Source organism: Osmia lignaria, chromosome 7 (assembly GCF_051020975.1).
Source record: "Osmia lignaria lignaria isolate PbOS001 chromosome 7, iyOsmLign1, whole genome shotgun sequence".
Taxonomy (NCBI): domain Eukaryota; kingdom Metazoa; phylum Arthropoda; class Insecta; order Hymenoptera; family Megachilidae; genus Osmia; species Osmia lignaria.
In genome coordinates this window covers 2,250,889-2,275,113 of record NC_135038.1, presented here as the reverse complement: position 1 = coordinate 2,275,113, position 24,225 = coordinate 2,250,889, and the positions used below count along the sequence as shown (strand labels likewise).

Here is a 24,225-nt window from a genome sequence, read left to right as displayed (position 1 = left end):
CGTATCATGAAATAGATTTAATAGATAGTTTTTGTGTGAAATTTTTTATTTAGTAAAAAATATACATATCTATCGGAGGAACACAATTATTAAGAAAATTAATGAACATTGTAGGGAAAAAAGATTTTTTGCAAATAATAACAAGAACTTAGATATTTTATAAAGAATTATTATTACCTTTCTATGCTATGAAACCATTACAAAACATTTGTTATGAATATTTTATTTCGAATTTATTTTATTGTGTTGTATTTATTTAAAAAAAAATTGTGTAAATATTTTTATATTACAATAGTAATAATTTGCAAAGTATAAAAGTAAATTTATTTTACATTGTTTATTTGTGTGTTTGTACTTGATTTATAATAATTGATGTATAGCAATAAATATTTCATTTGTTATTATAAAATATTTTTTTTAATAAAAGTAAAAAATTATGAAGTAAACATTTTTTTATTTTGAAGTTGTTATGCTTCTTTTTACATGCAGACAGGGCGTATAACGTATGTACAAAATTGTGGAATGTAGGAAAATCTTCCGTAAGTTCTTATAATTCTAAAAGATCTTCGACAGTGTCCCATGCTACTGTGTCAAGCTATGTCATTAGCCCTTTAGGGATGATGCGACATGCGTAAGTACTGTGGGAAGCTACAAAGATTTCATTCGCAATCAGAACGCTACGCTGGTCTGATTGATCGTGCCCCACCTTAGCTCTGTACTATTGGCTGAAGCCGTCACATCTATTAATTAGGCTTGTGTAAAACTAGAGAGCTAACCAGCTTGCGCGGGGAATTCCCCTTGCTTCTGTACCGCCTCCGATGAAATCTTTCCAGCTCCTTACAGTAAGACTGTTCTCAACTGCAATATTCGTAAGTTATGAAACGGGTATTCGGTAATTATGCATGCCACAGCAAGAATACCCATCAAAAGGAGTCGGCGACCTTCGCCTCCGAATCCCTGTTACAAGTCGTACAAATTCCAAAGCAGCCGACATCCATGTTGGTTACCGGGGCCAGAAACGCGCACGTGAGAGGGGCACGTTCGTAAATCACCGTCACTGTGTACCTCCCGTATCGAAAAAAAAGAACAAGAAAACGATGATTTCGGTGTTCATACTCCCGAAATTGTTTTCTTATGCGACCGGGTCTCCCCTTGATCTTTCTGGCTGGCTGCACCCGAAGGATTTGGTGCTAATGGCTTCAAATCTGATGCGCTGAAGGACTCGAGGAGTCTGTCGCCCAGAACATCGTGTTCAGGTGGATCATTTTGAAACATATGGATGCGTCGCCTTCTACAGACGAAACCACGAGGACAATACGCATGTTCCATTGCAGAGGTGCCGTCGATTTGTGGCAACATCTGCAGCAGATCTGGGAGGTGGAGGATCTTCTTCCGCGTTCGGAATTCACACTGGACGACGAGCGATGCGAGTAGTTTTTTTTGCGTGCGGTGTCACGGCGAGAGGATGACAAGGCTGGATACACACTATCGGTTCTGTCCCGGTCTGGTCTCGGCCCGGTAAAATCTTACCGTACCCATACTGCTATGCCACTTTCGAGCGGCTCTCGATCTGATAGTCAATTATAAAAAGTCTTTTTCGATTGTACTTTTGGCATTAGTAGATGCAAATTATAAATTTACTGCTGTAAATATAACTGATCGAATTGAGTAACCTCCTCCTTTTTCGAAGTCGGTTAAAAAATAATGATGGTATTTTCGCGAACTCTGCTTTTGGAAAAAGTTTGCAAAGTTGCAAATTGAATGTTCCCGAGGATTCTCCGCTGACAATAGCACCTTATGTGATATTAGGTGATGAAGCATTTCCATTAAAGAAATATTTAATGCGGCCTTATCTGAGATCAAAAAGTATAGAAGATATTAAAAAAAGAATATTTAATTATCGATTATGTAGAGGAAGAAGATTAATCGAGTGTGCATTCGGGATTTTATCACAAACCTTCAGAGTTTATTGTAGAAAACTCATAGCTGATCCTGAAAATGCCACTACAATTATTTTAACGACATACATTCTGCATTATATTTGTAGGAAATAAGCATTAGCTTATTTCTAATTAACCCTCGGAGTACGGTCCGTCGAGGGCCGCTAACGGGGTCTCTCGTGACTCACACCGGGACGTGTTTCCGGAGACCCCGTTCCCGTACTGCGAGGGTTAAAAGAATTTATTAAAAGTTTGGTTAAATCGATACACAATGACAATATCGGTAACGCCGTATCGCCGCTCACAATACCACTCGCAATCCTCTTACGGTCAGTCAACCTCTCGCTATGACTCGCAGAAACTCTCTGCCGGAAAAACCATCGGCTAGATCCACCCTCTCTCATACACACCGCACCCCGCTTAGCCCATCTCTATATTGTTTATGGGCTTTTCGGCGCGACACTCAAACCTTAGCTTAAACAGTCACTCGTCATTCGTACCATGTACTCGTCGCACTCATGCGACCACTTAGCTCACGCACACACACCACATATTATTAAGAATAGTCGTTCTTAAATTGCGAAAATATTACGTCCGGATTATTTTCAATAATCCGACCTTGGCAAAGATCTATTTCTATTTTCTTTCTAATAGTTTTGAATAATTTAACCGCTAATGTACACGAAGGAGGCTATATTTAATTCCTTTCTGATAACGCAGACTGTATATATTGACCGGACAGGGAGAGGACAGATCTGGAGACGAATGAGTATCTCGATTGTTCGATGCACTATTGTTTATTCAACGTATAATTAGACAAGAACGTTACTCTTGAGCGACAGACAGATCGCGACTAACTCGCACGCTTTTACCGGTCTCGCGCAACCCGAATGAGTTCGCCCGGTAACGCTCGGACGAACTCGGCCGGCCCAGGGCCGCATTAAATGGGAGGACACCCCTCAATACTTTCAAATAATACAAGTAACCCTCCTTGGGACGATTGCCTTGTCGAAACTGCGTAGTTATAGGAACATAGAAAGTCGAAACCGTTAAGGGAGAGGTATCATAAACATCTTTAGGGGCCACGCGAGTCACGATTGCGCGGGCGCCACACTATTGTCAATGAATAAATAAGACACAAGATTAGGCGATTATGGTGAGATATACTTTTTATTTAACAAAGACTCGCGATATCTAAGATGGCGATGGAAGTAGGAAAGACGCGTGTCTTACTTCCGATCGCGTAGACGGTAAAGAACAGAGTGATGTAGGAAAAATGGAGGTGCGTTGAAGCGAGGGCGTCAGGCCCCGAGCACCCTAGAAAAGAGGGCGCGGTTGGAAGGTTTGCTTCCTTCTGTGACCGCTAGATGGCGCGAGGATCGAGGGCGTTGTGGCGTTCGAAGGTTCAGTAATAACGCGGACGCTGATTCTTGGTTTGGTAAAATATATGTATGTATTTCTCTGTCGACCGTTACATTCGAACTAGCTAACTATTCAGTCTTTTTTCTTTGAGCGTTTGTTACACTGTGTTGTAACGTGAAACGTTATCACGTGAATATGTTTAGAGTGGTGTGGCGACACTGCCATGGGAATATTTATCGATAGTCTATTGTATCGATATCTTTCGAATGTTCTTCGAGGACCTTTTGTATCGATGGTCATAAATTAAGAGCGAAATTCAAACATCGTCTATGCGTATCCTTATATAAATAGACAAAGAGTAAATTGTAAACCCCTCGACGTGGGTGATAGAGCTGAGAGAAGGCCGGAAGTCCAGAGAATGGAATAGTTTCACTTTGAAAATTCCTAAAAAACTAATTTATGATAGATCATAGCTAATTCGTTGTTTTCGACCAAGTCACGAACGGTCCTTAAGGGTTACGAAGTCTTTTTCGATATCCTGTCTTTTCATGCACTCTAAGAAGGTCGTAAATTTCCTCAAGAGTTGCTTTGGCAAGTACAAGGTCTTGTCGTTTCCTAATTTCTCTGGGTCCCACGCTTTCTCGTAGCACATGTGCGCTGCAACGTTCTAGCGTCTTGGCGGAGCGCCTCCACTTCCACGCGCCTGAGGGTGGACCATGGCCAGGAGAAGGGGCCCACACAGGACAGAGTGGACTCCTCCACCATTGGACGAGGGATGATCCTGAGGGAGGATCCAGGATCCACCAAAGAAGGGGCATCGACCGACAACGCGCGAAGATCTCCTCCGCCAAACGGTAGAACGTGCAGAATGATTTTGTCGCTTGATCGTTCTCGCACAGCAGTTTTTTAAAGCTCATAAGATCTGTTAAAGTTGAACTTCAAAATATTAAAGACCAGATAAACTGAATCATTAATAGTTCATTAATTTGTACATCCGCGCCTTGTGAGCGAAGCGCATCCGCGCTCCACAGGTTGTTACACCTGCTCCTAATCCTAAATATCCCTATCTACCGCGACGGACACGCTCACAGCCGACTCTAGTACTAGCCGTGCTGAAGTAAAAATGGCAACACCGCGGGAGTCCGGTCTGAATATATCAACACCTACCCTACTCTATCTGCCCCCCGGACTCCCAGACTCTCAGCCAATCAACGTCGTCAGACTCCCGACTACTCTCTGGACTTCACATAACCTCTTTGGTTTCGTTCCAATAATTTCGCTTGTTTCAAGGTTTTTATTAACTTATATACACGTTTATCAATTCTTAAATGTTTCAATTTGATCCAAAGATGGTTTCATTTTGCTTCATACCTAAATTTTCTTGAAACCACTGTAAATATTTCAAATATCATGCTTCACAACACCAAACTACTTTGAGAGTACACAAAATATATATCACATTTATAACAATTTTATACTACCACATCACTTCTATTTGCCATAGTTGCAACGTTTATATATTGTTTATACATAATTAACACAAAATAGTGTATATTACTACAGCTTTTAATTAAAAAAGACGTTAATTACAATTCCGAGCACAGGACTCTGTTTTTGAAAATAGGACTCCCGATTGTCACGTGAGCGGTGTTGTCACGTTGTTCAGCATGGCTAGTACTAGAGTCGGCTGTGACACACTACATATTTGGTGACAGCGGTGGGATAGATTTGAAAAGGGATAGTTTAAAGGTGGGGATAAACATTCAAAGGTGACAGTGTAAAAGTGTGACAATTCGGAGGAAACAATTTAAAAACAGTGAAATAACTGAATAGTTAAATAAAGTGATTGTGACGAACTTATGTACACTTAAATTACTTTATCGGCTCGCGGGTGTGTATTAAACGGTCAATTAAACATTCTACAAACTATTTTATTGAACTGTTATATATTTAATAAGTGGACAAAGTTTAGTGCAACTTCTCCCTCTTGGGTTCGCTCCCAAGAGCGAAGGGTAAATACCGGAGACAGGTGATTTCGGCTGCCGTGCAAGCCATCCACCGAAATCACGCGCACCTCGTCCACGTCATCGTTGCATCATTCCTGGAGCATAAGAGAGGATAAAATAAAATCACGAGACCTGAGCGGACTGTTCACGGAGCTGAGGCCTACCTGACGCAGCTGATTGCGGACAAATTTTACTGGAGTACCTGCTGCCGAATTGGGGACCATTGAGCTGGAGTACCTGTTGTTGAATTTGGGGACCATCGAGCAGGAGTATTGAGGGTTCTTCCCGTAAGCCGAGGTCATCCGGATCAACGGGTCATCGACAGACAATGCTATACACCTGTGGAAGAAGCAACAAGTTAAACGAAAAACGTTAAGTGACTTCTTGCGGATTATTAATTTGTCGTGCAACAAAACTGTAAGTCTAGAATATAAGCAAATAGACTATAGAATATTAGTTGTAACCGTTAGTCCTAATTCGATAAGATGCCGCCGTTTTCAACGAAACTAGTAAGGGCCAGAAGGAGGAAGGGTCGCAAAAATAGTCTGCGTGGTGATAGCGTCATATTTGTGGAGGAAAGCTCGATAGAATCTCCTAGTAGAGAGTCTTCTTCCTCAATTGGAAGATTTGAACCCCGATTACAAGAGTCATCTCTTGTACCTGCCCAGTCCACGATGCAGAGTTGGGGTGAGCCGGGCGGTGTATCTGTTCCTTCTAGTAGCACGGCAAATAACACGCTAATGATTCCACCTAGGCCATTACCTTCTAATGTTTTGAATTCCTCTTCAGATGCGAATGAACATCAGACAAATACCTTAAATTTAGAGTCATTACAACCTTCCAAGGACAGTATGACTAGGGACGCGGTCACGTCATCGCCTAAACTTTCAAAAACCTTTACGGGCACCCAATACAATGTAGTAAAAAGTTTTATTCCTCATTTTGATGGAAAGCCGTCCCAGGTAAACCATTTTATTGCCCAATGTAGGCTTGCCGACACCTTAGCAAAAACCGAGGACAAAACACTTTTGCTCGCTATAATTCGGAATCGAATGCAACACCGGGTTTACAGGGGTATAGTGGGTGATGACGAACCGGAAACTGTGGAGGAGTTGATAGCCCTGATTAAATCCACGTTCGCCCAAAGTTTTAATCTAAATGATACTCAAAATGAGTTGAAGACCGTACGCCGTCGTGAAAGCGAATCGATCGAGGAATACGGGTTCCGAGTAAACGATATTTTAGATCGTGGGGTACAGGGGGCGAAAGAAGATTTGAGTTCAGAGGAATTTGGGGGCATTAAAAAATTACTTATGACGAGCGCGGTGGCAGGATTTTTAGGGGGACTGGGAAACGATGTTGTCGCGAGTATTCTGTCTAACGATGATGTTAAAGATTTAAGAGCAGCGATTAAATTAGCGTCAAAAATTGAAACTCAGGTGAATTCATCGCGGAATTCACAGAACACCAACGTTTCTGATACGAATTCTAGAGTTCTAATCGCGAAAACGCGCAACCGCAAATGTGTTACCTGTGGAAAGGCCGGGCATATTTCTGCGGATTGTCAGGTGCGCCGGGATCGTCGCTTCATAAATTCGAATCGTGACCACCAGTTTCCTTCAATTTCTGAAAATCAAGGAAATCCTTTGAAATCGAGAAGGAATTGTTAGCAGTTTTGTTTGGAATGGAATATTTTCGACCCTACCTTTATGGTCGATAATTTACGTTGTTCGCTGACCATAGACTCTTAGTTTGGCTACACAGTGTCAAGGATCCAACGTCTAAAATTGTGAGGTGGCGTATTAGACTGAATGAGTATGATTATACTGTAGTGTATAAATCTGGAAAGGTTAACGCCAATGCCGACGCACTTTCACGGAACCCTGCAGACACCTGTATAAATTCAGATCCTCTACCATTTACCGTACGGTCTAGCATGGATTCCAATCCCGGTTCGCGGTGTCTGGAAAGGGTGCTTGCCTGCGCAGGTGGAACACCAGTTGCAGGCTCTGAACCGGCCGGGATGAATGAAATGCAGTTCGTTTATAATGAATCGCTAGTGACCTCTGCATTCCTGGCGCGCGGGAAGGCAGCGGCTAAACAAAACGAGGTCACCAACAAGGAGCAAGGAACTTTGTATACGGAAGCTGTGTCATCAAAAAGTTTATTTAAATCTCGGAAGGGATCATTCCATGAGGGTGCCTGTGTGGTCCCGGTGCAGCTTGTGCCAGCGCAGGGGTGTGATCCCCGTGATTGTGTGATTTTGTCCTCGCCTCGAACAGTGGTTTCGGGTGAGAGTGTGAGAATGAGGTCGCAGCTAGTGGATGTGCTGGACCCACCGTGAAATCCACCTCGGACGTACATGCGGGTGCGGCTCGGTGAAATGTTTCCAACCAAACAGGCCATTTATTTGCCCAGCGTGCCATGATTCGTGCTATGTCGGGCAGACCAACGTGCATTTGCGCGCTCTACCTGAACAATGCCCAGCGCGCATGGGTACATGCTTGCATGGTTCTAGGGTTGATATTGTGGAATGCCTTGGCAGAGAGACCAGGCAGCGTGGACAAGTTGGCTGGGATTCCCAAAGAGATTGTGACCTCGTTAACGGTTTCTGTAAAGAAAAAGATAAGGATTATAGATCTTAATAATGTCAAGAGCGGTGAAAATAGTAAAAGAACAATATTGATTAATAATTTGGATAATGAAATGAATAGACCTACGGTAGATCCTTCCTTTTTACCTGTTATACATCATGCAGAGGATAATCTTTTTATGAGACGCGATAATCTTATTCATTTTACGCCTCTTCTTTTATTTTATAAGTCATAAAGAAGCTCTCCTATAAACTTAGAAAAAGCAACCGAGTGAAATGTTTGAGATGATAATTTGCTGAAATGCAAGCTCGAATAGCCCCAGGGTTTCGAATGATTCCCCGCGCTTTATGTCTCTCTGTTTACAAACGGTGTATAAATGAAAGATCACTTCAGATGGGTCGTCGCTGTTTGACGCGCGATGCTGTTCCTTTTTTTTGTCTGTCTGTGCGTTTAGCTTCGCTAAACAAGTTAAATGGTTAAAAAGCGTCGAAAAAGCGAATACACACGTGACAAGACAAATCTAACGAGTAAAGGAACGTTCCGCTCAAAGATAAAAATGGTTGTTTACAATCAATGCAGCATTTCGGTACCCCTGATCGTAATTTGAAACTGTGTAACAAAAGAGAGGAAAGCGAATGGTGAAGGATCTTCAAAGCCTCCGTGGCGTGGCTAGAACTTGTGATAAAAGTATGTTTGCAGCAATTATGCATGCTCCCGTTAAAACAGCATTTCAATGTCTCGCATGGCTTTAAGTCCTAGGAGGCTTCAACATTTAGAATACATCCGGATAGATTCAATATTTCTGAAATATATTGTTACCTTGTGTGTTGGTAAAGTTGTAGTTCCACCGAAGTCGAGTAGTTGACCTTAAATTATCAGGGATATTCTTCATAGGGCACACCGTAGTTTTATTAATTATCTCAAGCACTATTGCACAAAGACGGATTGGGACGATTGGATACGTTTTTTCATTTTTTTCGTACAATACTTCTGTACATGAGAACACTGGTTTACCCCTCATGAATTGGTTTTTGGTGTTAAAGCCAACGTACCTTCTAAATTTGCCAAGGGGCAAACGCCTCGAACCTTTGCACAGCATTTTAATGAGCTTTTTACTAAAATTACCACCACACAGACTATGGCTGCACGAAATCTGGAAAAAGCAAAACAGAAAAACAAGGGTTACTACGATCAAAGATTAAACCCATGTAAATTTAATGTAGGCGACATGGTATATTTACTTAAAGAGCCTAGAACTTCCGAATTTGATTGCGACTGGCTGGGTCCGTATAAAATAAGTCGAATGTTTGGTGACTTAACAGCGGAATTAAAATTAAAAGGAAATAAATGTAAAATAGTACATACCAATAAATTAAAATTGGCGTGTATACGGCTGGACGATTCTACCAAAGTCTGAATTAAATTTATGCGTATCGTTGAATGCCTTGTAAGCTTGTGCCTATGTTCTATTAATATTATGGTTTATGAATAATCCAGAGACTATTGACAATATATGGAGGAATTATTATTTGTTGTACGTTTACGTATACGGATTATGATGTGTGCGAAGCTACGAGCTATTGAATGGACTATTGAAGATTGTACGATGAGTGACATTGAATGAACTACTAAATACAGACTTACTTTCACGTTAATAGGAAGATATGTTATGAATGAAAAAGCTGTTTTTTTTTGTAAACACCTTTTTGTATAAGGGGGAAGGTGTAACGTGAAACGTTATCACGTGAATATGTTTAGAGTGGTGTGGCGACACTGCCATGGGAATATTTATCGATAGTCTATTGTATCGATATCTTTCGAATGTTCTTCGAGGACCTTTTGTATCGATGGTCATAAATTAAGAGCGAAATTCAAACATCGTCTATGCGTATCCTTATATAAATAGACAAAGAGTAAATTGTAAACCCCTCGACGTGGGTGATAGAGCTGAGAGAAGGCCGGAAGTCCAGAGAATGGAATAGTTTCATTTTGAAAATTCCTAAAAAACTAATTTATGATAGACCATAGCTAATTCGTTGTTTTCGACCAAGTCACGAACGGTCCTTAAGGGTTACGAAGTCTTTTTCGATATCCTGTCTTTTCATGCACTCTAAGAAGGTCGTAAATTTCCTCAAGAGTTGCTTTGGCAAGTAAAAGGTCTTGTCGTTTCCTAATTTCTCTGGGTCCCACGCTTTCTCGTAGCACATGTGCGCTGCAACGTTCTAGCGTCTTGGCGGAGCGCCTCCACTTCCACGCGCCTGAGGGTGGACCATGGCCAGGAGAAGGGGCCCACACAGGACAGAGTGGACTCCTCCACCATTGGACGAGGGATGATCCTGAGGGAGGATCCAGGATCCACCAAGGAAGGGGCATCGACCGACAACGCGCGAAGATCTCCTCCGCCAAACGGTAGAACGTGCAGAATGATTTTGTCGCTTGATCGTTCTCGCACAGCAGTTTTTTAAAGCTCATAAGATCTGTTAAAGTTGAACTTCAAAATATTAAAGACCAGATAAACTGAATCATTAATAGTTCATTAATTTGCACATCCGCGCCTTGTGAGCGAAGCGCTTCCGCGCTCCACAGGTTGTTACACCTGCTCCTAATCCTAAATATCCCTATCTACCGCGACGGACACGCTACAGTGTCTTATATCTAGAGAGTAAACCTAATGTCCCTAACTTAACCTAGTGTGTCCTTAACCTGTATGTACATAGTCTGTGGCTAAAAGGGGAATCGCCTACAACACTCCCCCCTTAGCGGTTTAGCATTTTAATTTGAATTTTAAACCGCGAATCTAACAGTCTTTTTACGCGTATAAGTCTTTGGTTCATTGCTATTTGGTTCGACATTGGCTTCGATAAATGCAGGTTTGAGTCGCTCGACGCTGATCATCGTTGGTTTTCCCTTATATTCGATCTGGAACACATCGTCTGATGTCCTCTCCAACACGAGGAATGGCCCCTCGTATGGCGGTTCCAATGGCTTTTTGGCAGCGTCGACTCTTACGAATACATGAGTACATTCGTATAGCGTTTTATGAATGAAGACCTTTTTTCTAGCGTGGTGCGCCGTTGGTGCTGGTTTGATTTTTTGTATCTGCTGCCTGAATTTGTTTATGAAAGTCTCTGGTTCAGTGTAATCTCCTTGGTTGAAGAACTCGCCCGGTAGACGTAATGGGGTCCCATACAGCATTTCCGCAGCTGAAGCTTTGATATCTTCTTTGTAGCAAGTACGCAACCCCAAGAGCACCGTTGGAAGGACTTCCGTCCATTCGGGATTATTGTGACAGGTGATTGCCGATTTTAGTGACCTGTGCCATCGCTCTATCATTCCATTTGCCGCTGGGTGGTAAGCTGTGGTTCCTATTTTACAGCAACCTAAAAGTTTTACCAGAGATATAAACAATTGTGACTCGAATTGCGTACCTTGGTCTGTGGTGATGGTTAACGGCGTGCCAAATCTAGGTATCCAGTTGTTGAAGATTGCTGTAGCTATTGTATTCGCAGATATATCTATTACTGGGATCGCTTCAGGCCAGCGTGTGAAACGGTCTATGATTGTTACGCAATAACGAAATCCTTTTGATAGTGGAAGTGGACCAACAATATCAATGTGTAGGTGTTCGAATCTTCCTGCCGGGATTTCTATATGTTTTGGTTCCTTTTTGACGTGTCTATGGATCTTGCTTCTCTGACAAGGTAAGCATGAGCGTGCCCATTTCGCGATTTGCTTCTTCATATGTGGCCAAACGAAACTTTTGCAAATAATTTTCCTGGTGCTGCGACCGCTGGGGTGCGACAGATTATGTACAGAATTGAATACCCTTTTTCTCAAGGTTTGAGGTAAGTATGGTCTTAAGGCATTATTATAGGTATCACAGTAAATGCATATGTTGCTGTCGCGTACTGGAACTTTTTGCAACTTCCATCTGTCTCCCATCATCGGGTCCTTTAGAATGTTCTGCAGTTCTTGATCTTGCCTTTGTTCTTCTGCTATTTCCTCTGTTGTCATTAGGACTGGTAGGTCTATTGTCTCTATGCGAGATAGGGTGTCTGCCACCGTGTTTCTGTATCCTTGAATGTGCTCAATTTGTGTGGTGTACTGCCCTATAAAGTCTAACTGTCTTTGTTGCCTTGGTGTAGCCTTATCACTTTTTTGCTGAAATGCATAAGTTAGTGGCTTATGATCGGTTTTAATAATTATAGACCTACCTTCAGCCCAGTGCTTGAAGTATTTTAAACTCTTATATATTGCTAAAAGTTCACGATCATACGTGCTGTATTTTCTTTGAGCTTTTTCTAGCTTCCTAGAAAAAAAACCCAACGGTTCCCAGATGCCGTCGTTGAGTTGCTCTAGTACAGCGCCAATAGCACTATCCGATGCATCTGTCTTCAAAGCCAACTGAGCCCCTGTTTTGGGGTAGTGTAGGAGGGTTGCGTTCGCCATTTGCTTCTTGCATTTCTCAAATGCTTCCTCCGCTGCTGTCGTCCACTTGATTGGCTTATTACCGTTTCCTTTTCCGTTTGCGGTTATCTGGTTAAGTGGTATCTGCGTTTCTGCTGCTGCTGGCAGGAATCTCCTGTAGAAATTGATAATGCCTAAAAATCTCTTTAGTTCGCGTGTTGTCTTGGGCTTGGGATAGTTCTGCAACGCTTTCACACGCTCGTTCAGCGGTGAAACTCCTTCGCTGCTTATGGTGCAGCCCAAGTATTCTACAGTGTTCTTCGCAAACTGGCACTTGTCAACGTTGATTCTCAGCCCGTGGTCTTGCAGTCTTTTGAATAATGTCTTCAAATGCAGCTCATGTTCCGCCGAGTTTCTTGAGGCTACTATAATGTCGTCAATGTAGCACCGGCAGAAATCTAAGTCCCTTAGGATATTGCCCATTACACGTTGGAATGTCTGAGCTGCATTAGACAATCCAAATGGCATTACTATGTATTCAAACAAGCCGAATGGCGTTATAACAGCAGTCTTATGCCGATCCTGAACGGCTACAGGTACTTGATGATAGGCTTTCCTTAAGTCTACAACTAAGAATATTCTTGACCCATTGAAATTTTGCACAATATCGTGTATGTGGTACAGGGGGTACTTGTCAGGTACAGTTACGCTGTTAAGCCTATGATAATCGCCACAAATCCTCCACTCACCTGACTTTTTGCGGATCATATGTAATGGGCTGGCCCACTGGCTTTTGGATGGTTGGATTATGCCCTCGTTTAGCATGTGCTAAAATTCCTTCTTTGCCACTTGGAGCTTATCTGGTGGCAAACGACGTGCTCTTTCAGCCACTGGAGGTCCGTGGGTGGTAATGTAATGGTAAACCTCTAACCTTTATAATCCAAGGTTCTGTGGAAGCGTAACTGTTGGAAATTCTTTTAATAGAGTTTGAAATTAATTATTACTATTTATTGTAGATACGGTAGGCATTTCTGACTTTGTTAATGTACCACTGCGGTACAAGGTTGTTGTAGGGTCAATTAAGCGACGTTTGTTTAGGTCGACCAACAAATTGTAGTGGCGTAGGAAGTCAGCGCCAATAATTGCCTTACCTACATCTGCTACGACAAACCTCCAAGGAAACTGCCTGCGGAGGCCCAGAGAAAAGGTTATTGTCTTGTTTCCAAAGGTATTTATAACTGTACCATTGGCTGCATAAAGTTTGAAGTCCGTTGGTGCGGGATGTCGTCTACGGTTACTGGGAATTACCGAAATGTCCGCACCTGTGTCTATCAAGAAGGCCATCCTCGATTCTCTGTCTGTGATGACGAGACGGTTCTTTGTTTGGTTGTCGTCAGCAACCGTCTCCACTTGCCACGACCTGTTTAGTTTTCCTGCTTCGAACGCGCGTCCGGTTCTGTCCAGCTGCAGGGCTGAGAGCATTTAAATGATCGCTCTCCAAACTTCCTATGATAAAAACAATAATCTGGTCTCTTAGTTTGGTGGTAACGATCAGTGCTTCTTCCGCGGGAGGAGCTACGTCTCTTAAAGGATCGGCCTCGGCTGCGGCTTCTGGGACTTCTGCGAAAATTATCGTGAATCAACGTTTCCAATTGTTCCATTTTTCGCGTTAATGTTGCGATCTCTGAGCTTGGTTCACGCGGTGCTGTTCCACGATGCGTATTTGGCTCGCTTTCCGTAATGGCTACCACTTCCGGAAACGACGATCTTTCGATCATTTTGTCCGCTAATGCTGCTAACTTATCCAATGCTGCGTCATCAACCACAGCCAGGAGTTCTTGCACCCGCGTGGGCAAACGCTGAAGCCATAGCGTTTGCAAAACGCTTGCACTAACCTTTGCACCGGCGAGCAATTGCATCTCCCGCAACAATTCTGTCGGCTTCCGTCCGTTCAACTTGATCCCTGTAAGAAGCTGGCGAAGCTGTGTCTCCTCAGACGACGCCAACCGCTCTATCAGCGCTTCTTTAATCCGTCTGTACGAATCCTCGCACTCTGAGGCTGAGATTATGTCTGCGACGATTCTGATGATATTCCCGTCCAAATGTCGTAATACTGATGCACATTTTACCACATCAGACCTCACCTCGTACGCCAAAAATTCTTTTTCCAGCATGGCGAACCATAGCTTGGGGTCGTCTTTCCAGAACGTAGGGAGCTTTACGCTCCTGAAATCGCTGGCGTTTACCTCTGCGGCTGTTCCAGCTTCCATCTTTTCTTTATCCGTCATTTTCGTAGGGTTTCGGCACCAGTTGTGGCGTTCGAAGGTTCAGTAATAACGTGGACGCTGATTCTTGGTTTGGTAAAATATATGTATGTATTTCTCTGTCGACCGTTACATTCGAACTAGCTAACTATTCAGTCTTTTTTCTTTGAGCGTTTGTTACACTGTGTCTTATATCTAGAGAGTAAACCTAATGTCCCTAACTTAACCTAGTGTGTCCTTAACCTGTATGTACATAGTCTGTGGCTAAAAGGGGAATCGCCTACAGCGTGTAGCGACCATCGGCGCGCTCTTATGCGCCCTCTGAATGTCACTAGGTTAAGTTAGATTAGTTTTAGTTTCTAGTATATAGTTAGTTTGGTAAGCTTGTTGTACGTTTTAGCAAGACGCAAAAAAGCAAGCGTCCATGCATTCAAAAAGCGTAACTGCCAGAGTACAAACACGGCGTAGGAGCAGTGCAATTAAAAGATACATTTTTATCGTACATTCGTGTCGCTCTTATTTCATTATTCCTTTCCCGTGGGACCTAGTACCCACAGGCGTGTAGGGACCTACTTGTAGCGCGCAGGCGCACGATCAGTATTACCAACCTAAAGAAAGACAAAAAACAAAAAAAAACTACGTGTGTAAAGAAAGGCGTATCAGAACAAGTCTGAGCGTCGCGATAAAAGTATCAATTTGGATAAAATAATACACGGTGTGTTACAAAAAGAGTTTTGATATCTTACGGAACGACGTGAACCTTTTCCCGACTCCGTTCGACCAGGTGGTAAAAACCACATGCGTAGACGTACGCTATATGGGCCATTCCACGCAAAGTGATCACACTTTTTCCCGCATGGTCTTGGATTTTTGTTAAATTTTGTAGGCTTGTAGAACCCAATGTACGAAAAAAAAATCGATGCTCCGTTCCTCGATATTGTTTAAACTTTCCAAGTTATAAGGACTGAAAATTTAGGGTCACTTTTTTTTCAAAAAATCATAACTCGGAAAGTATTATAGATATCGACATGCATGAACCGGCATTTTATAGGTAAAGCTTCAAAGTTTAATAAAAAAATCACTACATGTTTCAACGCAATCTTCAAATTGTTGTAAATAATGTTTATAATTTTCAAACTTGAAAATAACCCCAAGGGGGAGCACGAATCAGTCTGAAATTTTTTCTGTAGAATCTTTAAAGAGTTTTCTAAATACCCTGAAAATTTCATGATGGAACACGCAGAATTGCCGGAGTTATAAAATTTTATTGCTGCGTATGACCTGCCGGCCGACCATCGCGCGCCATCCGGTCCCCATGCGCCACTGCACTTGTCGGCGTTACTTTTCGGTCTATCCGCTTAATTTCCGCTTATTTACAAATTGGAGTAAATAATTGTTTCTAATACATACTTTTTTCTTAATCTGGAGAGGTGATTTTAAAGATTTTGATGTGATAGGAGATTCACCGAGAGATTTAAGGGCACTATTTAACGACGATAACGAATATTCCCGATCTATTTCTTCTACATAACTACAGGGTGATTCTTTCGCAACGCAACACAAAAGCCGTGCCGTACAATGGAACCCCTGTTGTTCCGTTTCTTGTCTTCGTCTCAGCCATAAACACACACAAAGCAGTTTTGGGTCCGGCTTTTGTGTTGCGTTGCGAGAGAATCACTCTGTATCTGCATTTGTTCCCGAATTTGACGAATTGTTGCTTATTACTTGTTCTACATTACTTGGACCAACAACTGGCTCTTGAACTGTTGGAAAACAACCCGGCTCACTTACGTTTACGATAAGAAGATTTGGACGATTTAATCTAGATGTTTGAATTACTCGCATTCTACACATGCAGCACAAATTTTCTCCTAATATTATATTCTGATATTTTTCACGAAAGGCGATTGTAACTGAACGAAGATTTTTAGTTACATTTGAATGTCGAGGTAAACTAAATGGATTGGAACAATATCTTCGCGGCATTTTTGCTTTCCACCAGTACACAATTACAGTTTTAAACTAAGAAAAACAAGAAACTGAAAAGTACACAGCATAGTTATGCACAACACTGAACGCTTAACTGAAATCGCTTGTCTCGTTGCTTTCCCAAATAAAACTGAACGGTGTTCTGGAAAAGTGAACCGCCAAAATCGGTTTGCCATACTTTTATTGACTTTTAAGGGTTTGTAGACAACAGTACCAAAAACGTGTCGATCTATTCCGTAGTTGTTAACCGATGGCTGGCTATTTGAAAAAATGTAGAGTAGCGGCGCATGGGAACCGGACGGCGCACAGTGGGACAAAACGGCTTTCGGCGATCAAAATTCTGTAACTTCGGTTCTATTGGAAATATTTGAATGAAATTTTGGGAAGTTTTTGCCCACATTATGGTACATAAGTTGTATCAATATGAATCATATTGATCTACAGGGTGTCAAAATATTCACATATAAAGTATAACGCGTTCAATATCCTTCACTTGTTAGACATATTTTATGTCATTTAACAAAAATTTGACTCAAAACTGTTAATAACTATAATAAAAACGGATTTAATAATTAAAAAATGACAAGACATGTGTTATTATAATATATTTATTTATATTTATTATGATCTATACCAAATCATTCGTGAAAATAGTTTCGACAATTATGAAAATTTATTATGGCATATTGCAAGACCGAAATAAAGTTTTGGGTAACGAATATACACGTCGAATGCAGTTAACTGGATAATAATCGTATCTGGTACTGCTTTTCCATCATCGTGCGCTGCAGCAAAGATGGGTGTAATTTATTTCAATCGTCATTTTTTTGAGCAGTGGCAGGTTGGGGTAGCCGTTTTTTTCTGATTCCGATAGAGGAAGGTTCACTCTTTACTACAGTAATAATCAAGCCCCGCACAAGTGCACACATTTTTTTTAAATCAAACGCAAAGTTGAGATTTTAGTTACATGTACTTCGTTTCAATCAGATCCTATTATTTAAAAAGTTGTTAACATTTTAACTTATTTTATGCACTGAATACAATCTATACTAATCTAGTAAACTTTGTAATTCATTTGAATTTTATCTTTCCGAGTGAAATTTATTAGAATCGTACATTGAAGTTATGGGTAATATTATCAGCGTTTCGTCTTGACGAATTTCTACTGACTTTGAGTGCGAACCACGGCAAAACGGAAAGAAATATGAAAAAACAGATTACACTACGTTAAACTACAGTTTATTCTCTATCGATGTATGTAATTAGTTTTTCAATTTTCGAATTCACGAAAATCGACTTTTGATCGCCGAAAGCCGTTTTGTCCCACTGTGCGCCGTCCGGTTCCCATGCGCCGCTACTCTACATTTTTTCAAATAGCCAGCCATCGGTTAACAACTACGGAATAGATCGACACGTTTTTGGTACTGTTGTCTACAAACCCTTAAAAGTCAATAAAAGTATGGCAAACCGATTTTGGCGGTTCACTTTTCCAGAACACCGTTCAGTTTTATTTGGGAAAGCAACGAGACAAGCGATTTCAGTTAAGCGTTCAGTGTTGTGCATAACTATGCTGTGTACTTTTCAGTTTCTTGTTTTTCTTAGTTTAAAACTGTAATTGTGTACTGGTGGAAAGCAAAAATGCCGCGAAGATATTGTTCCAATCCATTTAGTTTACCTCGACATTCAAATGTAACTAAAAATCTTCGTTCAGTTACAATCGCCTTTCGTGAAAAATATCAGAATATAATATTAGGAGAAAATTTGTGCTGCATGTGTAGAATGCGAGTAATTCAAACATCTAGATTAAATCGTCCAAATCTTCTTATCGTAAACGTAAGTGAGCCGGGTTGTTTTCCAACAGTTCAAGAGCCAGTTGTTGGTCCAAGTAATGTAGAACAAGTAATAAGCAACAATTCGTCAAATTCGGGAACAAATGCAGATACAGAGTGATTCTCTCGCAACGCAACACAAAAGCCGGGCCCAAAACTGCTTTGTGTGTGTTTATGGCTGAGACGAAGACAAGAAACGGAACAACAGGGGTTCCATTGTACGGCACGGCTTTTGTGTTGCGTTGCGAAAGAATCACCCTGTAGTTATGTAGAAGAAATAGATCGGGAATATTCGTTATCGTCGTTAAATAGTGCCCTTAAATCTCTCGGTGAATCTCCTATCACATCAAAATCTTTAAAATCACCTCTCCAGATTAAGAAAAAAGTATGTATTAGAAACAATTATTTACTCCAATTTGTAAATAAGCGGAAATTAAGCGGATAGACCGAAAAGTAACGCCGACAAGTGCAGTGGCGCATGGGGACCGGATGGCGCGCGATGGTCGGCCGGCAGGTCATACGCAGCAATAAAATTTTATAACTCCGGCAATTCTGCGTGTTCCATCATGAAATTTTCAGGGTATTTAGAAAACTCTTTAAAGATTCTACAGAAAAAATTTCAGACTGATTCGTGCTCCCCCTTGGGGTTATTTTCAAGTTTGAAAATTATAAACATTATTTACAACAATTTGAAGATTGCGTTGAAACATGTAGTGATTTTTTTATTAAACTTTGAAGCTTTACCTATAAAATGCCGGTTCATGCATGTCGATATCTATAATACTTTCCGAGTTATGATTTTTTGAAAAAAAAGTGACCCTAAATTTTCAGTCCTTATAACTTGGAAAGTTTAAACAATATCGAGGAACGGAGCATCGATTTTTTTTTCGTACATTGGGTTCTACAAGCCTACAAAATTTAACAAAAATCCAAGACCATGCGGGAAAAAGTGTGATCACTTTGCGTGGAATGGCCCTAACGCGTCAAAGACGGTCAGGAGTGGTTGTAGCGATACCTCTCTCATCGCCCAAAAATTAAAGAAAGAAATAATCAATAATAATAATTTAATTTTCTCTTTTATTCGTTGCGCGCTCGCCTTCCGTCGCGCAACGTAACGTAGCCATCTGGAGGATAAATACAATACAATAGCCGCCCCGCACAATGGAACCCTGATGTGTTTGCGGGCAAAAAGCTCAGGAGGTCAAATCGCTGGACCCAAAAGTCGTGTGTCTTGGGTCCGGCGACTTGACCTCCTGGGCTTTTTGCCCGCAAACACAGCAGGGTTCCATTGTGCGGGGCGGCTATTGTGTTGCGCGCCGAGAGAATCTCCCTGTATTTTGGATTTAATGTTACCGTTCAAAAACGCGGTTTCGACATCCATCTGTTCGATGTTCTATCCGTTGATACATGCGACTAACAGTAAGAGTTTTAACGTATTCGTCCTTGCCACTGGCGAATCTTCTTTTTCTTGGTACGGTTGTTGGAAACCTTTCGTAACAACATGTACTTTGTATTTTCCATCTGATTTGATTTGGTAAATCCATTTTACTTCAATAATTTTTTCATTAACTGGTTCATCCACCAAAGACCAGGTATTATTTTCTTCCAGGCTTCCAATTTCTTCTTTCATTGCTTTCATCCACCTCTTCGATTCTGGACAAGTTATGACCTCATCATAGTTTTCAGGTACATTTGCACTGCAGTAATTTACGTAAACAATATGGTCATCATATCTCTTTGGTCGTTCGGAACTTTTCACCTCTTCAGTTTTTTCCTTCTTCTGGTCTTCCTCCTATTGTCTTCCGTCATCAGTGTTTGATGATTGTGCATCTTGTTCTTCTTCCGTTTCATTTTTGTGGTTCATATTTTTATCGGTGTGTTCTATATTTTCGTATTCCACAATTTTTACAGTTTTTGTTCCTTTCTCTATAAACTGTACATTTTCACTCGTAACTATTTTATTTCCAACTAATATTTTATAACCAAGGTCTGTATATCCGTGTAACCGATCGACAGGGTCGTCGATACGATGACATATTATAGGGGCCCGAGCACACCGCCCCACTAGCATATCTCCATACAAACTGCGCATGCGCGAGTATTCCCCTCCGCAGCCGGTGATTCCGAGCGAGCCAGCCGACTGCCGATCCACAGGATGGGCACTTCACTCAGAGAAAGCATCCACGGTATTCGCAGTACATATTATGCTCGTTCAAGGAAGGGTGATCTAGTGTGTTATCGGTGAAAAAACCATTAAATCGTTCAATCGTTCAGCCGAACGCAGCATTCGGCAGCCATGTTGTTTGCTTACAACAGCGTCTGTCTCAATCTTACAGTTTCGAAAATATCATTTTCCTCAACGTATGGTGTATATTACCGTTCAAATGGACCAGACCGACCTGTAGCGAAGTCCACCCGTGTATGTTACACCCGCGAAAATTTCAATTATGCAATTATCGAGACGAAAAATCAAATCTACGAAATCGAGTTGTTCTCTCGCGCATGGCATATACGCGCATACTTTCCGTTGTTTGTGTGAGTGCATGCTGTTGAGAGGACAAATGTAAATCAAATCAATATAGAAGATAACTTCCTTATCTACATAAAGCGACACCTACTAAATAATATTCATACTGCTTTTTAGTTTTGTTATATAGTAATAAAGCGTTAATAATCAGTACAAGTGTAAGATAAAGAGTGATTTATTAAAACCTAAAAACCATTAAAACCACAATTAATAACAGGTTATGAACCTGGTCCCAGTAAAGAAAATTCAAAACTAAAAAACAAAAAAATAATAAAACCAAAGAAAATAAGTGATTGCAAAGATATCATTAGATTACGGAAAACGTGGTCGTGAGACAAACAAGATGGCCACACGGAACAATCACATTGGCGAAGAAATAGTTCAGATAATAATTATGTTCAAATCAATGAGTGTTTATGACATAGTAAACGGCGAAACTATTCTTGAGGGTACAGAATCAGAAGAAAGGAAGACAGAATGGAACTCAAGGACGCGAAGGCTCAAAGATTAATAATTGCATCGACGGAAAAATAGCCCCAGATGCATCTCCTAAACTGTAAGAGATCGAAAGAAATGTTTGGCAAATTAGTAAAAATATATGGAAAAGATACGGAACAAAAAAAATGCTCTCTACTACAGGAATTTTTCAACTATTCATTTGAAAAGGGCAGTGATATAGCCACGCACGTGAGTACATTATAAAATTTATCCTATGGACTAAACGCATTAGATCAGGCCTGGCCAACTCAAATGGTTTCACGGGTCACTTTGATGATCCATCACGTTACAGCGGGCCGCACTTTAGGTAAACATGCTTTTAAAAAATGTAATAAAACGGATCCGAGCGTGTGCGTAGTGGTTTTTTGGTGTTGGCGCAGCAACGAATAACAAACTGTTGGTTCCGAGAACTCTTAGTTCACTGTTCACGGAGACAAAAGAATTCGTTCGTTCGTAACTGCATTCAAATGACATATGAACATTACCGATGATAGTTGCCTAACGAAACAGATTCTTTCAGTAACATTTGACGTTCATGGATATCAAATATAGAACTGGAGTTCGTAGTCGTACTTGCGCATTATAACAGTGACATATGAAAATTTTCATTTATTTAATATTTTTTGTATACATACAATGAGAAATAAAAGTTTCAATAGAAATGTAAAATTAGATCAACCAATAGATGATACTATGCTAATAACTAAGATTATAGCTACACTACCAAGCCAATACAGACATTTTGTAAGTGCCTGGAATTCCACAGCACCAAACGATAAAACACTAACTAATCTAATAACCAGGCTACGACAAGCAGAAAATAGATTAAACCTACATGAAACAGTGGAAGAACAAGTAGCCTTTAAGTCAACAATAAGAAGATGCTATAAATGTAATAAAACTGATCACTTCACTAAATGCCGCTATCCTTTCCACCATTGATAGCTCTGTGCCTAGATATGCTCCAACCAACAATATGCTCAATTATGTCAACCGCAAAATCAAGCAACTGCACAAGCACAAATTCTTCTTAATCACCGCTCGTAACCGTCTTTATAGCGAAAAGCCAGTCACTCCTCTCACCGTTGCTCGCACCACTCATATTAAAAATCTGATCTCCAAAATAAACCTGTTGCTGAAATCTGAGTACGGCATCGCATACACCAAATACTGGGTTTCGCAAGTCAAATACATTGACCACCATAACCCACAAACTTTTTTTCCCAAAATTAACAGATTTTTCCGCCCCAGGGCCCAATTAACTATTAACTCGGTCGTCTTAGACGATAGTGATACTGACTTCCTGACAAGAAGTAAATGCCCATCAGATAATTTCATAAGAACACCCGATGGCATTTTAATCAATTCTCCTAATGACATTCTTAACATCATTGGTGCTTATTACGAGAAAATTAACTCCCCTAGATATACCAATATTGGTTCACATCTTAAAACTGAGGTTGAGGCCACCGTGTCCCGTCTAACCTCCTCCTTCCAGAGTGACGAGACTCTAGGTAACACCATCACCACCTTCAACGACAATAACCTGGCCTCCGACCCTCGACCATCGAATAATTCCATCTTCTTGCCCGCGTATGCAGTTGCTAAAATTTTCGAAAACCTACCTAACAAATGCTCCGCTGGTCTTGATAACATACCCCCCATTGTATTAAAGCACCTCGATATTAAAATCATATCTGATTACACTGTTCTCTTTAATAATGCGCTCGACAATAGATATTTCCCCTCCTACTTCAAAAAATCTAAAATATTACCGATCGCAAAGAAAGGCAAACCCCCTGACAAAGTCAGTAGCTACAGGCCCATAAGTCTTACGCCCGCAATTAGTAAGGTGTACGAAATTATCATTAACAAATCTATCAGACGCCATACCCAGACTAATAATATCATACCTGACAGCCAATTTGGCTTCAAACACAAGCACTCTACTGTTCACGCTGTCAACAAAATCCTTAGTGATATTCACACCCACCTGCACAGCGGCATGGTGGTGGGTGCTGCTCTCATTGATATTGAGAAAGCATTCGACTCCGTCTGGATTGCTGGTCTGCTCTTCATACTTCACTCACTGAACTACTCATCTGACCTTATTCATCTTGTGTGGAACATGACGAGAGGTCGGTCCTTCGCAATATGGAACGGGGAGTGTCTCTCCTCTGAGTCATTTGCCATACTTGAGGGACTTATGCAGGGCACCGTCAACTCCCCTGATCTCTTCAATATCTTCACGTGCGCCGTCCCGACTCTTTATAACCTTAATATTAACAATAACACTCATGCTGCCGCTTTCGCCGACGACCTTATCGTGTTAGTGGCTCGCAAAAACCCAGCTACTGTTCAGTCTACGTTGGAAGAATTAGCCAACAACATTAATAGGCACTATAATCTTTGGAACCTCTGAGTCAACCCCCAAAAGTGTGAAACTATTTTATTCCACCGTCCATTTCGTTTCCTTAACCCCAATACTAGAACCGGCATAAAAAATTTCCGTATCCACATAATGAACACTAATGTACCGATACCTATTGAACACAAACAATGCGTCAGGTACCTAGGGATCCACCTTGACTATCTGTTACGATTAAACACTCACGTTATCACGCAGTTACAGAAGGCCAAAAACACTTTCAGAGCGCATAGCCGACTTTTCTATAGTAGGACCTTATCCCCGCGAGTGAAGGTAATATGCTACCTTTTATTAGTCATGCCTATTATTACTTATGGAGCCCCGGCCTGGTGGAATATCAGCGCGTCTCTTATGGAAAGACTTCGCAAGTTTGAACGCACA

The 24,225-nt window shown here is 41.2% G+C and overlaps 2 protein-coding genes across 7 annotated transcripts in view; both read right to left on the bottom strand.

Moving 5' to 3' along the window:
- Positions 1-7,456: 7,456 nt before the first annotated feature.
- YME1L (ATP-dependent zinc metalloprotease YME1L) overlaps positions 7,457-24,225 on the bottom strand; it is a 259,223-nt gene continuing 242,454 nt past the window's right edge. For 4 of the 6 annotated variants that reach the window (XM_034336351.2, XM_034336350.2, XM_076689022.1 and 1 more), the window contains 2 exons: positions 8,722-9,055; positions 7,457-7,919 (listed from right to left, as the gene is read on the bottom strand). The gene's annotated coding sequence lies outside the window, so the exon portion shown is untranslated. The remainder of the gene's footprint in view (positions 7,920-8,721; positions 9,056-24,225) is intronic. The other 2 variants (XM_076689023.1, XM_076689024.1) reach the window with 2 other exon arrangements.
- On the bottom strand, positions 13,734-14,597 carry LOC117609690 (uncharacterized). The gene has a single exon (XM_076689146.1). It carries the CDS (start codon positions 14,595-14,597, stop codon positions 13,734-13,736), a length of 864 nt encoding a protein of 287 aa, XP_076545261.1.

Coding starts and splice junctions, on each gene's coding strand:
- LOC117609690 (XM_076689146.1), bottom strand. CDS start 14,597: ATGACGGATAAAGAAAAGATGGAAGCTGGAACAGCCGCAGAGGTAAAC.